The sequence below is a fragment of the Echinops telfairi genome, unplaced genomic scaffold (assembly GCF_000313985.2).
Source record: "Echinops telfairi isolate 266 unplaced genomic scaffold, ASM31398v2 ScPeMD7_21;HRSCAF=78, whole genome shotgun sequence".
In the NCBI taxonomy this organism is placed as follows: Eukaryota; Metazoa; Chordata; class Mammalia; order Afrosoricida; family Tenrecidae; genus Echinops; species Echinops telfairi.
This window is the reverse complement of record NW_022103918.1, coordinates 14,418,854-14,436,773: the sequence shown is the minus strand read 5'-3', so window position 1 is coordinate 14,436,773 and position 17,920 is coordinate 14,418,854. Positions and strand designations below refer to the sequence as shown.

The window sequence follows — 17,920 nt, the reverse complement described above, 5'->3', positions numbered from 1 at the left end:
AACAGCAACTCCAAAGCTGGCACATAAAATTCAAGGATCGGTGAGCTGATGTTAGTAAGGGAGAAAGGCTCTGAAAAGGAATATGGGGATGTTTGCAGAACTCACAGAATGCAACCAATGTCACTGAACTGAACTTGCAGAATTATTTGAATTGGTATACATTTTGCTGTGTATTTTTCAACAACAACAAATTCATGTTGAAATTTATATAGAAAATTCTATATACAAAACAGTTTAATAATCTCTTAAGAAAATAAGCATGAGATATTTTACAGTCCCTACAACTTTCTAATTAAACTTGGTAAGTATTAAATAAAATCAAAGCATCAATATCTATTAAAATCTATTAAACACAAGAAAATAGAACTAAAATATATACCAAGGAAGTACAATGCCATGAAAATGAAAGCCACCTGAAGTATCCTAAGAAACTACCAAAATTCATAAAATGAGGTTCTTGTCCAACTGCAGTGTGGTAGTTACATAACTGTCAATTTGAGAGGATTATGCGTGTAGGGGTGGAGTCTAGTCTGTCAATGGGATCATAGCCAAGGAGGTATCTGGGTGGGCATGGCCTTCTCTTGAGAATTCTGGGAAATCTGGTATTACTTTCTTAGAGGTGGGAAATGCTCTGCTCACACCCTGGGAGACATAGCAGCTGACAAGACACATGGACCCACCCTGATGCAGCCGTGGGTGCTGGAGAAGCCATGCAGAGACCCCTGCCAGAACTGAGGTACTTACAAGGCCACTGGATCCAGAGACTTTCTACCCACTGGCCTGTGATCTTCTACATTCGGCATCATTGCATGTGTTTCGTGAGTCTGAAGAGCACTTCATAGACTGGTATCAGACACATGGGCTAATATCGGACTTATGGACTTGATCTGGACAGGGCTGGGATGTTTTCTCAATGTTCAATTCCTTTTGTATATAAACCTCTCTTATATACATATGAGTGTTTATGAATTTGTTTCTCTAGTCTGCCCAGACTAGCACATGCAGTTTTTTTAAAAACCAGAAAAATGACACTGTATTTATTAAAGAAAATGTCCGTGAGCTAAAATAAATATTTGAGTTTATACATTGATTATATTCATTATGCCTATGCAAAGGTAGATCCATATTATTTATGAAAACTAGGCACATCTGTGGAATTTTTTCAAAGATGTTCAAAGAATTAGATATTTAAGAAAGCATGGAAAAGAGTCATCAGTTATAGTTCATATGATCCCAAACTTGAAAAATGCACAAGGACAAATAGAAGGAAAATGAAAACTATTGATGAATTCAGAAAGGTAGATCATTGCATAATAGATACATTAAAATTTATAGAAATTAGTCATTTTAGTTGAAAAATAAAGTAAAAAATCCTATCCACATAAGAATATTACTATCATTGCCAATTTAAAAGCAACCATGAAAAATAAATAAATAAACAACAGTGAAATGCAACTGACCCAATTAATAAGAAATATACAGAATTTAAAAAAAGAAAATGGTAACACTCTTATAAAAGGCATAGAGGAATACTCAAAGGGATTCTTGATCAAATTCGTGTAAATATTCTTTCTTTATACTCTAGAAATTCAAAGTAATATCTACCAAAATTTCAGAAGGACTTGTAGAAACCTGAAAAACGGTTTCCAAACTTTTTTGAAAAATGAACTTTGATGAATAGTCAGGAAAATTCAGAAAAGAAAATGAGTTTGAATCAGCTACAGAAGATATGAACAAAATTCTCAAGCTAAGTTAGCAAGGTAGATCCACATTATTCCAAGAATAAGTAGATCAATGGAATAAAATAGAATTGCGAAATGTTTCTCACGTTTGTGTGTGATAAAAATGATATTCCAGTGGGGAAAGAGATGCAGGGTTTTTTGTTTCATAAAGACCTAACATTTATGTTTTAGATCGACAAAGGAACTAGGGTTATTTCTATCTCATCCCGAATCTTCCCATTTGCTCCAACCTCCCATTTCAGTGACCCCATTAAAATTCTGGACAATAAGAAAAATATGTACTTACCTGATAAACTCAAATGATATAATTTGAATGAACCATTCTAAGTAATTCTGGTTAAGAAACAACCTTATTTTCTCAGATTCGTTGGGCCGCAACTATTTGTATGCCTTAACTATATATTTTCAATCTCTATGTAAACATATTTAGGATACTAACTTTATATCCATGCTTTTATTTATTTAACATCGAACATGATGGTACCTTTCTTCCGTGAGCTGGGTACACATTCGTGTTCTTCTTTGACAGAGACTTTACAGCTCCTTATCCGACAGAAAAAGGATCGTCTTGAGCCAGAATACACACGTGTCCTTCCAGTGTGGAAATGATTGTGAACTTGCGAACCAGCTTTCATGGTAGAAGGAGGCAAGATAAGAAGTGAAAGAGAGTATTTTGCAGCAATTGTGGAATTTATCTATGAAGGATTGTTATTTATCTATTACATTTTGTCGTCCTGGAGACCCAATAGAACAGAGTATAAGTCCCCCATCGGGTTTACCAGGCTGCCTTATGGAAGCAGACTGGCACACCTTTCTCCCGCTGAGTGTCTGGTGGGTTCAAACCATCAATCTTTCAGTTAGTCAAGTGCTTAATGACTTCTCCATTGGAGTTGCTATGAATGGAAATCAACCAGACAATGCAAAACAGCAGCCTTACATTCTATATACATTTTTAAAATGTATCTGCCAAGCAATCACATTTTGATGACTTATAACCACTTGCAATTTACCTCTAAATTTTCCCCTGAGAATGAATAATAGACATCATACAATAAAATGAAATAATATTTTAAAAACTTGAAGTACAGCAACAATTCATGAGCCAAAGCTCCATGTTTTTGTATTATTAATTATTATTTGATATTTTTAGAGAAGATAAATACTTTCTCAAGTATAAGTATGCAAAGTCTTTTACTAAGTAAGTCTTACTCATATAAGAAAAAAAAATTATGATCCCAGTTGACTGGTACAGATAAGAGCTCTTGACACACGGAATCCAGGACAGATAGACGCTTCAGGAACAGTAATGGGAGTAGCGATACCATGAAGGTTAGGGAGAAGGTGGGGGAAGAAGTGGGTGAAAGGGAGGACTGATCACAATGATTGACAGGGGGATGAACAACAGAAATGTGGGTGAAGGGAGACAGCGGACGGTATAAGATATGAAAATAATAATAATTTATGATTTATCAAGGGGTCATGAGGGTGGGAGGGTGGCAGAGGGAGGGAAAAAAGCTGATACCAAGGGCTCAAGTAGAAAGAAAATATTTTGAAAATGATGATGGCAACAGATGTACAAATATGCTTGATACAATTGATGTATGGATTGTTATGAGTTGTAAGAGCCCCCAATAAAATGATTTATTTTTTTAAAAGACAATTTTTTTCTTAACAGAGCTAAGTAATTAAAACTCCAATAATTTTTATTTAAAATAAGACACTTTCTTATAAAGATTTTATTAGCACAGGAAAAACAGGAAATATGATTTAATCGTGTGTTCTCAAATCAAAGCATCTTCAAATCACTATGACTTTATATGAATACAGAAATTCTTGGGACAGCTATACTGATTTTTTTTTAACTTTGAAGTTAGGGATTATAAAGTTGACAGATTTAAAACTGACATAAGTGTGCTGAAATGAGCACTTACTGTTGGCATCTCCTGGCGTCTCTCGTGGTGGGATACCAGAAGAAGAAAGTTGTTCCTTTACTTTGGCAACATCTTTAGGGTGTAAAAAGTCAAATAAGCTTTGTCCCGTCAGACTGGCCTATTCATAAGACAGATAGATACTCATTTAAAACTAGAACCACAATTTTTCTACTTTTTCTTATCCAGGCAGATGATAAATATCTATTCCTTTACTAAAGTTGCTTTTTATCAAGTTCAAAGAAATATCTACTGTACCATGTAGTATGAACTTGGTGCTAGAAGCAGTGTGATATTTAAAGACAGAAAATAAATGCATGACTACAAAACCATAACCAAATACACACAAATCAACGCAAACATCTAATCATTAATGTTCTGCTAGCTTTTGTCTAATTTAAAACATCCTCCAAATCAAAACTTATTTCTAAATTATGTGATGATTTACTTTTAACTGTTCTTTCAAAAAAACACATTTGGGAGCCATATCTATTATAGGAATTTAATATCCATAGTATGAGAGAAACTCTCACAACAACAACACAAAGACATTCCAACTCAACTTCTCCAAAAGCGATGTACAAATGGTCAATAAGCAGACTGTTCACAATCATGGCCACGTTGTGAGTTGCCATTAGGTAGATCTTTGCTTTTGACCATCCCGTTTGTCATGGGTGTTTAAGGCTGTGACCTTTGTGCAGTTTGACGAGGTCAAATGCCACCGACACATTTCTGGTACCTTACATCATGGGAATCTCCATCTCCTATTGGGTGGCCGCGGAAACACATGGTCAGCGCACAGGGGGATTGGGCTGCATGCGTGACCCTGACTCGTCAGTTCTCTCAGTGGGCGCGGCGTGTAGTGGATGTAGTGTCCTGGGTCTCCCATTAGAAGATGGAAGATTCAGGGCTTGCATGGTTTTTGTGTCCTCAATTGGGGAAGGATTCATATGGTTCTCCATCCTTCTGTGGACAGCCATATAATACCTCTTTTTCTGTTCTTTAACTCCATATCTATCAATGCCTATTATTCTCCCCACTCTGTGAGGCTATAGGAAAATGAGGCTGAAGCTATGCGAGTTATTCAAGATTAAAGCTGTGGTCGATTTGACTTCCAGTTTAATTGAGACTACAGATGCAAGTTTCAACTAAATCGTGTTCAGGAATAAGGAGGTGGGATAAGGTAATCACTAAGCTACTGAATTAAATGACATATTCTAGGGTTTGTTGCCAGAGATTGTGCCAAAAGCTGTTATTGAATGCACATAACTTAATGATAAGGAATCGTATTATCTCTTGAAGGAGTCAGGAGGAAACGGTGATAGGAAGACTATGAAGAAGGAAATGGACAGTTTGGCCAATTGCCTCCATGAACAACCGCTTCCTTTGCTGGGCAACCCAAACAATTGGATAGTACCAGACTACCGAGACTGCACCTTTTGACCAGAGATTCTAGACAAAAATCCCAGAATTTCCAGTGACCATGGGATGCCAAGTTCCCGGAGCCACCGAGGCTGGAGGATCCTCCTATTGCCCTAAAATAATCTTTAAACCTTTAACCCACAACACACCCTGAAGCCTTCTTTAAAGTCTTCTTTAGCTTAGTAAAGAATAGCTGCCTTGAGCATCGTGTTCTTTTAAGCTCTACATGGGACCAAACTGAGCAACTGAAAAGTTTGGACAGGAAGCTGGAGGGGGCTAGGGGTGGGGAGGGCAATAGGGTAGGTCAGTGCAGGAGGGATGATTCTGAACACGAGGCCGAGAAGGGACGCACATCTGGAAGAGTACAATCTGTGTCACTGGCCTGTCCATGCAGAAATTATTGAACTGTGTATCTTTTCAGCAACAATTTTTAAAATCTTAAAATAATAATAATGTTGCCTCTTAGAGGAAGGAGAGAAAGGTAGCCAACAGACTTCGGATACTCTCAAAGACAAAACCACATTTCGTGCTTACATTTTGAGAGCAGGTATAATCATCACTCATCCCTTTACTAGGACCAGACTGAGGCTCAGCAAAACGAAGCCACTTGAAAGTGAACATGAATCCCAGTAATACAAGTCCATGCCCTTTCTCTGGGTGCTCTAATTCAGTAGACATTAATCTTATATCCCACTGGGAAGAAAGGAGTCAGGAAAAGCACCTGAAGACATATGTGTTTGGAAAATTGAACACTGTGTAGAAAATATCCTTAGTATTGGATACCTGGTCATAATTAAGCGTTTTGGAGACTGATTTAGAAACAAAGAGAATTTTTCCTCTTTCACATCCAACCACAAATAGGAAGCCTTCAGCAGCCTAAGGTTTAAAAGAAAAAAAAAGTAAGCATTTGAAAATATCTTCAGTCTTGCTCAAACACACATTTAGATTTTGAGGAAATTATTATAGCAACTGAACTCACGAAGTGGTCACAAAACTTTATAAAAGTGATCTTCAGATATGCTCTTAAAGACATAAAAATATTTCTAAATAAGGACAAACTGAATCCCAGTCTAGTGACTTTTGAGACGAAAGCCTGAGCCATGGTATATCCAGTTGAATATTTCCTAATGTAAGAATTATCTTTATCATTTTCTACATTTATCAACTGAAAACAAATATGAGGCAAATTAGGTAGGTGTGTCCCAGACAAATAATGGGGCAGGACCAGAGTTAAAACACAGACTGGCGAGAAAGTTTCCAAGCTATGGCACAACCTTCTATATTTAAAAAATGTCTTCACTATCTGCAAAAATCCTTCATGCTTCTATGAGGAATACCACGTTTAAATTCAGCTACTCAAATCAAAGAGTAGCATAAACAGTTTCTGGAAGAAAAATGGACAAAAGTACATATGAAGGATTTTTCTATTTGATCACACTATGGCTTAGCACCTGGTCACACTGGCACTTGAACATGGCCTTTCCCAACTCCTGGGAGCAGCAGATGGCAACGATAGGACCACATTCCTTACATCAAATAAACCTCTAGCAGAGTGAACTTGCAAACCCATGTATACAAAGTAATGAGGACAGAAATGTCACAACGCATCAACTGGCTGAGGCCTCAGGAAGGAACCAGTAACTGTCTGCTCTGCAGAGATCAGGACCCGGAGGGATGGGCTGTAGGAGCAGCTATGGGGAGGACACGTTGTACAGAGTGAGCCCATTTGGCAAGGGCCGAGGCTAGCACTCAAGGGAAACTCTGCTTCATGTCACGAAGGTGCCTATCTACTGGCTCTGCTTTCCTTAGCCCAAGCTACTCAGTCACGGCTACTTGTATAACTTAAAATCTCCATCCTATAGGAAATGGGTTCAATGTTGAATCATGTGTGTTTATAATAGGAAGCAAATTCAAGAAACTCTGTCTCTCACGTACATAAAAAATGAAAGTGAAAAATACAACTTAAACCTACTTACCTTAAGGATTAAGTGTCTGAGCTCGCTGTCCTGAATAAAGGAAGGCCTGTAATTATCTCCCACGAATGAATTTGTCATGCCTAAAATGAAACACGTCAAACGTCATTGAGAGGATACGAAGGAAGTCAACATAGTATGCTATGCCGCTGCTGTTGTTCCTGCTGATGACAGGGCATCTCTTTGAGTAGGCTGCAAGTCATTCTTTTGCTTCATGATTAAAATGTCTTAAGCTTGCATCAGCAATTCCTGGAGCCACTTCTTTATTTTTGCTCAAATGTGCAGACAATAAGCTTGATATAAAAAGAAGCACCCCACCCCCACCCCGCATCCCAGGGGGATGAGCAACAGAAACATGGGCAAAGGGAGACAGTGGATGGTGTAAGATATGAAAATAAAAATAATTTATAATTTATCAAGGGGTCACGAGAGTGGGAGGGTGGGGGAAGGAGGGAAAAAAGAGGAGCTGATACCCAGGACTCAAGTAGAAAGAAAATGATGATGGCAACATATGTACAAATGTGCTTGACACAATGGATGGATGGGTTGTTATAAGAGCTGTAAGAGCCCCCAATAAAATGTTTCATTAGAAAATAAGCATTTTAATAAAATATACATATAATATTATTTAAAGGATACAACCAATCCTCATTTATCATTATAGTGAGGTTCAAAGAGCAGGTTGATATGCAAAAATTGGCATTATGCAAAAATGAAGGAAGATCACATCTGATAACAAAATGGAGGATAACTATATCATTACACAACTGCTACATCATCTCTTTATAAATTGCCAAACTACACAGAATCATGGCGCAGTCAGGCTGCCACATCGCTTCAACTAACACAGCCAGTGTAACACGGACCTCACATCTCCATGTTCACTAATGACAAAAGCACACAGGAAGGTGGCAAATAGTCAGGTAGTAGATTTTTCATTAGGGTCATAAATGCAAAATGGCAGATAACAAACTAGTCAATAAGTAAGGAGTAGGTGTATAATTATTATTATTTTTTTGGTGTATAATTATTTTTATAATTGCTTATCTTATTAAAACTGGTCATACTCTGAATACTGGGATTCAGGAACTCTGGACACATTTTAAGGATTCATAGAACATTCAAGTTAGAAAGTTTCCTTAGAGATCATATAATGACTTCTGAAAATATGTAACTATGTATTATTATGAAAAAACCTCATTTTAATCCCTTAGTTCAGAGCTAATTATAGTAAAAAATAGACTAAAGAAACTGAAAAACTGGCAAAATGATGTAGAATTAGCAAAATCTATATGAGCCATATATATATCAAAACCTGTCTTGAAAGGAAGCCCAGAGTGCTCCTTAGAGGCAAGGATGGCATGGCTTCATCTGACATATTTTGGGCGTGTTGTCAGGAGACATCAGTCCCTGGAGAAGGGCATCATGTTTGGTAACGTGGAGGAGCAATGAAATAGTAGGCCCTTCACGAGATGGATTGACACAGTGGCTGCCGCAAGGGGCTCGGGCAAAGGACCCATTGTGAGGATCAGGCAGGGTGACTATATGTTGGAACCGACTTCATGGCACCTAACAACAACTTAAGAAAGCTTAACTGGAAAGATGAGAAGCCCCCAAAGCACATTTCCCTTAAAGGCACCTGCCAACCAGCCCTGGCTCATCAGGGTCCTTTGTGGTCACACTGTGGCATAGAGGACCAGAGCAGGGATTTCCAAAAATACCTGAGTAAGGGCGATTCTGAAATGATCCATTTTCTCTCATCTGTATCACACTACTTTCCTAATACCATCCCCTTCTCTCTGGGGACTGCAAGAAAGGTTGCTTTCTCAAGCAAGGTGACGGTAACCCTCTAAGATGTTTAAGTCACAAATTGGCCGTTGGATGGTTGGCCACCCACTGCACCAATTACAAATGGCAAAACGAAAACCACCTCATTCTATGATTTGGTAAGTGTTCTCAGAGTGGCAGCATTCCCAAGAACTTGGCTGAAGAAAAGGAAGACCCTAATCTTCTCCACAGGAAACGACCTTTTTCTCGAGACCTCAAAGAATTCCCACAAGTAATTTGTTACTATTACTATTAGTAGGCTGGTGGCCTTCCACTTTATCAGCATGAAATCTTGCTCCAGTGACTGATCTCCCCCAAGGATGTGTCAAAAGCAAGCAAGTCGGACAACGTCCTGCTGTGCTCCGTAAACTCTTTGACTAATTTTCAGAAGCACATAGCCAGGCCTCTCTTCCTAGTCTAAGTCTGAACTTTCCTCTGAAATCTATCTCTCAAAGGCAGCCTTTTTGGAATTTGAAACACTGGTTGTCTAGGTTCCAGTACCACAACATCACGCAAGCCTCCACAGTGCCACACACTGACGCATGTAAGACACCACTGGCTAAAGGGGCTAGCCTTAAGGAACTTGACCACTTCTTTTTTTTTTTTCAAGTTGTTTCCCCATATTTAATTGGAATATATATATATGTATATACGTATACATATATATATTCCAAGTACCTTTTTAAAAAAATAGTCTCATTGGCATATAATTCACATATGATACAATTTAATCATTCAATCATATTAAAAAGAGTTGTGCAATCATCACCACACTCAATTTCAAAACATTTTCTTCTTATACTCATTGGTGTCAGCCTCCATTTCCCCACCCCAACCTCCACTGCTATGCCCTTAGGTAATATTAATCCAGTTACTCTCTGTATAGGTTTACATATCCTGGATTTCATAGATAGGAACTCATATGATACACGAACAAACAAAAAACCAACAATGACAAAACAAAAGAGAGAAAACCCTCAATCAAAAATAAAACAGAAAATATTAAAAGCAAACAATTTTAACAGGAGTCAAAAGGGAAATCAAATGATATGGTTACATTGTAACTAATTACATCTGCCGTAATCCACTGTGCAATGAGCTCTGTTTGACAGCAAGGCTACGGTCAGAGGGGATTCACTGGAGGCTTAATCCCTGTAGGGACCCTGCAAATGGAATTGGGCTTCCACTGTCATCCATGACTTTCTGCAAACTCTCACTCACTGCCATCGAGTCAATGCTGCCTCATAGCAACCCCCTCTGTGGGTTTCTGAGACTGTAACTGTTTATGGGAGTAGAAAGCTCAGTCTTTCTCCCAAGAAGCTACTGGTGGTTTTGAACTACCGACCATGGGGAACACAGCTGGGTGTTCATAATTTAAGCTCTGATACCATTCCCTCCTAAGGATTTGGATTTTATTATTTATAATCCTTGGATCACATAGGCTAGTGTGCTTCTTTCATGTGGGTTTACTTAATGCCTGTGGAATGTAGGGCTTGGGTCAACTACACATTCCTGGCTAAGGGTGGAGTCAAGCATGTCAGCAAAGTTGCAGCCTGATGACACCTTTTTGATATAAGAAGTTTTTTTGTATAAGAGCAAGGTGTACAGAGATGATCTCACTCTCTGTCCCTTTGTTTTCCTGCTTGCCAGGACTCTGCCAACAACCCTGAGAGCTGTTGGCATCCTGCTGGCATCAGGTTTCCACTGACTTGAGATTCATGTGACTCTGCACCCACTGGCCTGTTCCTCTTGCTTCCTGCCTCCCAGTTCACCATTCTGCATCACCAGCATGTGGCTACATGAGTCTGAAGAAGGATTTATGAACTAGCATCCAACTTATGGACTTGGGTTGAACTGGGGTGGGATGCCTCCTTGATATATAATTACTTCTTGATATAAAGCTCTTTGTCATTCATAGATAAGTGTCCCTGGTTTTGTTTCTCTAGATAACCTGTCCTAATACAACACCTCAGTCTGATGGCCACTTGGTTTAAGGCAAGCCTTTAAGACCCCAGATGCTATTTTTTCTGACAGCTGGGCACCATCTGGTTTCTTTACCACACTTTGCTACAGCACCCATATCTTTGGTGAACACTTCAAAAGGGCAACTACAGAGTAAGACTACTGAGTATGTCATAAGAACTAATTATTCTTAGATTGAAGCTAGAATTAAGTGAAAGCCCCCAATCCATTCATATATCTATAGTTGATATATGTCTCTGAATCACTTTAGGGACATCATAATCATTTTTATGATAGATAATATGATAAATCATCCCCGTGGGGCAGCAGCCCAAGGCCCAAACTACAGCCCCACCAACTTCTTCCGTGTCTTTTAGGGCTGACCAAATAAGGAAGTAGATTGTGGGTAATGAAAGCCAATTTTGCTCACTGTTAGAGAAAGAAAGGCTATAATGAACTTGTTGGGATTTCTGAATTTCAGCACTATTGACAGTGCTTTGCTGAACCTCCCCCTCCAGCTCTGTGGACCAAAAGCATTTCTAGACATTTGTAAAGGTCAAAACACCCCCAGTTGGGAAGCGTTGGCAACTTTTTAAAAATAGAAATATGTGTTGGCTACCTACATGGGTCCGTGTAAAATCTCAGTCCCAAGTAAATCCCCTCTGGGTTTACACAGTTGGCTTGTCCCATAGGTCCTCTGTGGAATCGAGCGATTTTAGGGTTGCAATCAAGTGACCTCAGTTGAGCCTGCAAAATCTCATTGTTAAAAGATTTGAAGGGATTATTGAATGCAATTTGTGCAAGTCTCAACTGTGGGTGAAAGAGAATTTTATTTCACAATCAGTTATTACGATAATCTGACCTCGAGGCCCACTCCCAAAGGAAGCCTCCCAGTCTTTGCTGCGCTTCCCAGAGCCAAGGAAGGCGTCGGGGCTTACCCTGCACCCGCCTCCGTGTGCAATCCAGATCTCTGCACACACACCAGCTGTCTGAAGTGTATCACCACGTCCTCCCCCATGCGGAGACCTAGGGAAGGGGAGCTGACCCACAGGCACATCTTTCATCCCCGTTTACAGTCCAGCGTGGAACCCACATGCCACCAGGGCTCCCAGATACACCTTTCTTTATTGCGTCTCGCAGCTATTTCTCTCTCTAGCAAGCTGAAGGTTTGTGTCCCCCCTTTTGGAGCAAGTCTGTGTCGCCATTTTCCAACAGCACATGCTCACTTCGTGTCACCATGGTCATCATTTTCAAACCTTTTCTTAATGCTGTCGCACACTTGCCAGACGACAACATAGTGTAAACACATTTTTGCGTGCACTGAGAAATCACAAAAGTAAAAAGAGAGAGACTCATTTGTCACCAGGTTTGTTTTATTAAGGTTGTCTGGAACCAAACCACAATATGCCTACATCTATTTTTACAACCTGCACAAGTTACTATTCAGTAAGCCTTTAATAGCTGTCTCTAGTTTCGCTTCCTAATTTATACTTGCTCAACCCTACCCCTGTCCCAGGTAAACAGAGTCATTGTCCAGAATCTTTGCTCATTACGAGACAGGATCCTCTTTGTCGGCGCCTGGCTTGCACCAGGAGTCCAAGCTAATACGGTTGGTTCTTGCTTACATCACTTTCACGTGCCTTGGCAGGTTCCCTGCTTCTTTTCTACATACTTCCCCTCTGCCCTGGAAGAGCTTTCCTTTCCTTGGCAAGCAGGGCAGGGCAGAAGTCTAAATGAAGACCCTGGGGTCATTCTTTTGCTTGTTTCTTTTTCATATTTCCTGAGCCAAATTTCTCTGAAAGCTTTTATATCTTTATAAACCCGAACTTTCAGGCTCCGCTGTGATTTCCAGCATGTCCCTCTTTCAGGTCTTTCCACAGTATTTAGAACTCAATCCCATTTCCATGACGCTGCCCATAAGCTGGATGAGTTAGGGCTGCTCTCAAACCAGAGTGATGTCCACTATATGCACGCACATAAGCACGCAAACATTTGTAATACTTTCATTTAAAACTCAGCCTCAAGTCGGAGGCTGCAAACGTCAGAATTGAATACAAACACACCAAGAGGCATGGGCCAAAGAGCATCTTTACCCAGTGTCCAACACCTGCGAAAATACCTTGAGAGAAATTTCAGGATTGAAGGAGATTTTTAACAGATGATCTTTGATCAATTAATTATAATCAATAATACTACATTTCAGAACTTCCAAAATAGTAACCGGTATGTAAGGCTAGTATTATTTTGACATTACACACGGGGAAGCAGGCACAAATGTAAACTGTTATTGAAGTTCCCCCAGATGAACGGTATTCTGTCTACGGACAGGCTGCGGAAAAGCTTTCCATGCACACCTGCTAAGGTAAAGACACCTCGCAACTCTCAGCTGCCGGCACCAGCGAAGCACACCAATCAGAGATCGCGCCTACAAAGACGACGTTCCAAGTCTAAGGGTGGAGGCCAAGGTCAAGCTCACCTTTGAGCGATCTCAAGTGTTGCACAGCCATTCTCAAGACGGTGAGTTTGTCTAGTTTGCGTGCCACGGGCTTGCACTGAGGGATCATCACAGACAGTTCTTCGATGAGGTTATTCATTTTGTCTCTCCTCCGCTTTTCGGTTTGACTGTGAGCTTCTCTGTGGAGGAAAGATTCGGCAAACCCGTGGTCACCCAGTGGTTCTCAACCTGTGGGTAGCGACCCCTTTGGGGGTTGAATGACCCTTTCGCAGTGGTCACCCAAGACAAGCGGAAAACAGATTATTTCCGATGGTCTTAGGAACCGAGACCCCGCTCCTCTAGCCATCTCCATGCGGATCCGCCCTCATGCAGATATGCCCATATACGAGTACCAAGCGTGATAACTGCTACCCATGCTACACCATGCTTCAGGACAAAATTTCATTTACTTGTCATGAGAAATAAATATTTCACAATATATGATTACATACTGTTTTTGTGATGAATCACTACTCTTTCATTATGTTCAATTTGTAACAATGAAAATACATCCTATCAGATATTGACATGATGATTCATCACAGTAGCAAAATGACAGTGATGAAGTAGCAACGACAATAATGATACGGTTGGGGGTCACCACCACAGGAGGCCTGTATGAAAGGGTGGCGGTGTTAGGAAGGTGGAGAACCACTGCCCTAACCGAAGCAGGTGCTGAATCCAGCACACACACACCGTGCTTCGTCCCGACCGTAGGCCTGGGGTGTCCTTTAGGGAAGAGAATGCTGCTGCTGGGCCCAGGAGTACCACTGCCATCGTCCATTCGGACTCGTGCCAGCCCTCTAGGATGGGGGAGGAGTGTCCTTGTGGGTTTCTGAGACCGTAACTCTTCACAGGAACAGAAAGCCTCCTCGTTCTCCCAAAGAGTGGCTGCTGTCTAACTGTCCAACCCTTAACCCACGATGCCATGCAGACCCCTTAGGAACAGGAAGAGTCCTATTGAACGCAGGTATCTTTTAACCCACCCCCACCTTATTTCCTCAGACCTTCAAGAACTCCAGCATCTTTGTGAGCCCCAGAGGTTTGTCTACTTCCTCCTCATGTTGGAGAAAAAGATGTGTCAGCTTCTAGTCCATGGTAGCTCCGCCCCACAGTTGGCTTACACAGTAACGTACATTTTAGCTCATTCGCTCAGCTCCTTATCAGGGGTCTACACATGGCCTCCAGCCTTTGTCCTCAGGAGAAAAAAAACATCTTTCTGTCATTCTAGTTTGTTTGTCTGTCCTTGCTACTGCTTTCCCTTCTCTGCCAAGCTTCCTGAAAGAGGGTCGTCTCCATTCAGTCTTCCTTTTCCCCGATGTGAAACTCAAGCTTCCCCACCACCACACCACTCAAACCATTCTGGCCACAGCCGTGCCTATGCAGCCTCCGAGGGGGTGCCAGATTACCTCTCTGGATGTGCCTCCTCCACTCTCCCTGCTCAGCGCCGTCACCCCGCTTCCTTGCTCCGCTCTTCCTCGGACCTTCGGTGTGCCGGTGGCCCACGATGCCCACCCTGGTACCACTCTTTTCTCCCTAGCTGGCTTGTCCCTAAGAGAGCTCATTTCTGCACAAGGCTTTACGACGATTCACAAATGACTTGCTACTTCATCCCTATCAGGTTCATACTTGACCCAGTTCCAGACCTTTGGAACGGGATTTGGGCACATCAGTGATTCATAAGCACCCTAAAACGCATGACATCTCAAATTGAACTTATTCTACCCAGTTCACCCTGGTTCGACTCTCCCTTCTGTGAGGTTCGTCTTGGCTGTTGACACTTCAAGACTCACTCTAAACCATTTTCTCTCCTTCAATCTAAATAGCCAAATATTTACAAACTCCTATAAATTCTAGTTCTGAAATAATTCTGTCTTTCCTCTCCATCCACAGTGCCGCTGCCTTAATTTAGTCCCTTATATAGTTTGTTGTGCTACCCAAGGGCCTTTTACACTGATGTTTCTTCTAGCTTCTTCCTCTTCTAGCCTACCTTGCCCACTAACTTCCAGCATCATCGTCCTCAAACAAGTCAGACCCTCTAACCCCGTTGCAGAAAACTGCTCCGCACATTCCCACTGCTTAAGAGGAACAGCCAACTCCTGCATGACAGACTAAGGTTTTCTACGACCTGGCACAAGCCTGCGCCTCCTGATTCTTCTCTGAATGCTTCCCCCGGACCTCCACAGTTCACACAGCAGCAGTGTCACACACTTGCAAGTCTCCAAGCATGCTGTGTATCTCACGTCTCCTTCCTGCCTCGCTCTCGATGGCTTGGAGCTTCCTTCCCTTCCGCATTCTTGACAATTCCAAACTCAGCTCAGTGAGTAGCTTCTGGGAAGATTTTTTTGACTGTTACATGACTAATCGCTGCTTTCTCTTGGCTGCCTCAGTACCATTTACAAACCAACACAGCATCCATGAAGCCTGAGCCACCATCCGTTGTAAGAGGCACTATCATTTAAAATATGACCATGAAAGAAAAATGCTACTAATTAAGGGTAAGATGCGCTGATACTAAGACATTTTCCCAGGTGATAAAGTAGAATGGGAAGAGAGATGCATATCTTTGAATGGGAGAATTACACATTTCACTTTCACACTTTAATTAGCTATCAGTCTCTCTTACGAACATGTCAGCTCTGGGTTTCCTTGAGAAGAAGAGTTTAGGGAGGCAACAAGATGGGAGCGAAGCTAAGGAGGGCACTTGCCTCGATCCTTTCTTTGGAGAGATTTTACATAAAATTCTTAAAAATGTTTTCCACACAGAAGAGTCTATGAGTGTGGGCTGGGGTGTACAGGCTCATGGATACCAACCCCTTGGCCTATTCACCCTTGGGGTTGCCACTCCTCCAACAAAGTACAGACTTCGGGGTGAACTGGATGCATTTCAAAGCAAGAACCATATGTGTACTTACCAAAAAAATTTAGTATCTACTCAAACTTTGTTATACTCACAAGTAATTTTTAGTTGAATATTTTATGCTTCAAAGAATGTTACAGTTGTGTTCAAATGATCCCTTTGTCTTTCTTCCAGCATTAGGGGACACTAGAAAGGGCATGAGCAATGAACAAATGTCCGACTCTTGGAGTGGACAGCAGAGGGGTGGCCTCTCTGAGCTAAGATGTAGAGGGAGAGGAGAACAAGGGCAAACAAGTCACTGGAAACAAACAAACAAACAGTGGATGATGACTGCAGGAGCTGGGACACTCAGGAAAAAGGAATAGGCAGTTTGTTTTTAACTTTCTTTTTACTGTTTAACACACGCACACCCACTACCATTGAGCCAGTTCCGACTCGCAGCCATCATACACAGGGTGTCCGAGGCTGTGCACCTTTACAGGAGCGGCTAACCTCCTCTTTCTGGTGGATGTGGATCTCTGACCTTGCAGTTGGTTAGCAGCCCAAGGCGAACCCAGCAGCACCAACAGGGCTGCATGTGCTCAGCAAAGCATCAACCGATTCAATGGTTTCTACATGCTCAACTCAGTGGCCAGGATGATTTTCTTTAAGTGGTGCAACTGTTTCCACCCTCCTTTTCTGAGTTGTCCCCCTGCCCCATTTTCCTAAACTCGCTGTTTCATACAGTTCCTTTCTAATCTTTTGAGTTGTTGTGCCTTTGATCACTCAGAGATAGTGCTTTAAAAAACATAAGGCTCAAAGCAGATAGTTTTTTACGAGTCAAACTAGACTATATTTTGGTTTAAAGATGTCAGTAGGTGATATTTTTTGATTAAGGGATAACTATTATCTCAATAGGTTTATTCAGCCTCCATGGATCCAGAAAGTGTGGAGTGTACCAGAATAAAAAATTCTGTTCTGTATTCCCCTCTATTGATGAAATTCTGTTTTGTATTTCCCTTCTTTTGATCTTTGGAGCTATAGATGTCCTTTACAGAATACATAGACTCTTTGATTAAAATCAGTGTTTCCCAAAGTGGGTGATCCTACCCCCTGGGGTGGGGGTGGGAGGCATTGGAATGACGGGGGTGGTGGTGCAGATATGAATGCTTTATCCTAGATTACAGGCTATGGTGCAACCATTTTTAAATACTAGGTGAGCACTGAGTTGTTTTTTGTTTTGGTTTCTGAAACAGCAGCCGTAAGCCAATAAGTTTGGGAACCCATGATCTAAATGATCAGTCATGGTGGGGAGGGCACCATCCATTTCTTCTGTTCTCATGGAGAAGGAAGCCGTGTTCATGGAGGCAACTGCCCCCGTGAAATAGCCAGCTCTTGAAAAATACATTTTACTTGAAAAAGTTACGGATGAAAAGTTTTCTGGAGGATTTCATGGAGGAAAGGCAGATTTATCCAGAGGCTAGTTCTCTGCTTTATAACTTATCAGGGATCCAACTCGTCATTCTGTGTACAGTTCATATCAGGAAACAGAGTAAGTGGAGAGGGTATGAAATTCAGATCTAGCCATGTGGCCAGACAGGGAAATATTTGTGTTGTTAAAAGAACATTGAAGGGAATGAGGGGGAGGGCGGAGTGGAGACCCAAAGCCTATCAGTCGTCAATTGGATGCTCCCTGTCAGAATGGCCACAAGGAAGAGACGAGCCAGTCAGGG

At 41.3% G+C, this 17,920-nt stretch overlaps 1 protein-coding gene across 1 annotated transcript in view; it reads right to left on the bottom strand.

Annotated features, from left to right (window-relative positions):
- The window catches only part of ARNTL2 (aryl hydrocarbon receptor nuclear translocator like 2), a 49,250-nt gene that overhangs the window by 22,569 nt on the left and 8,761 nt on the right, over positions 1–17,920 (bottom strand). The window contains exons 5-9 of the mRNA XM_045288437.1: positions 13,331–13,488; positions 7,069–7,148; positions 5,876–5,968; positions 3,674–3,791; positions 2,227–2,370 (exon numbers count right to left, since the gene is read on the bottom strand). Coding sequence (XP_045144372.1) covers positions 2,227–2,370; positions 3,674–3,791; positions 5,876–5,968; positions 7,069–7,148; positions 13,331–13,488 — 593 coding nt within the window. The remainder of the gene's footprint in view (positions 1–2,226; positions 2,371–3,673; positions 3,792–5,875; positions 5,969–7,068; positions 7,149–13,330; positions 13,489–17,920) is intronic.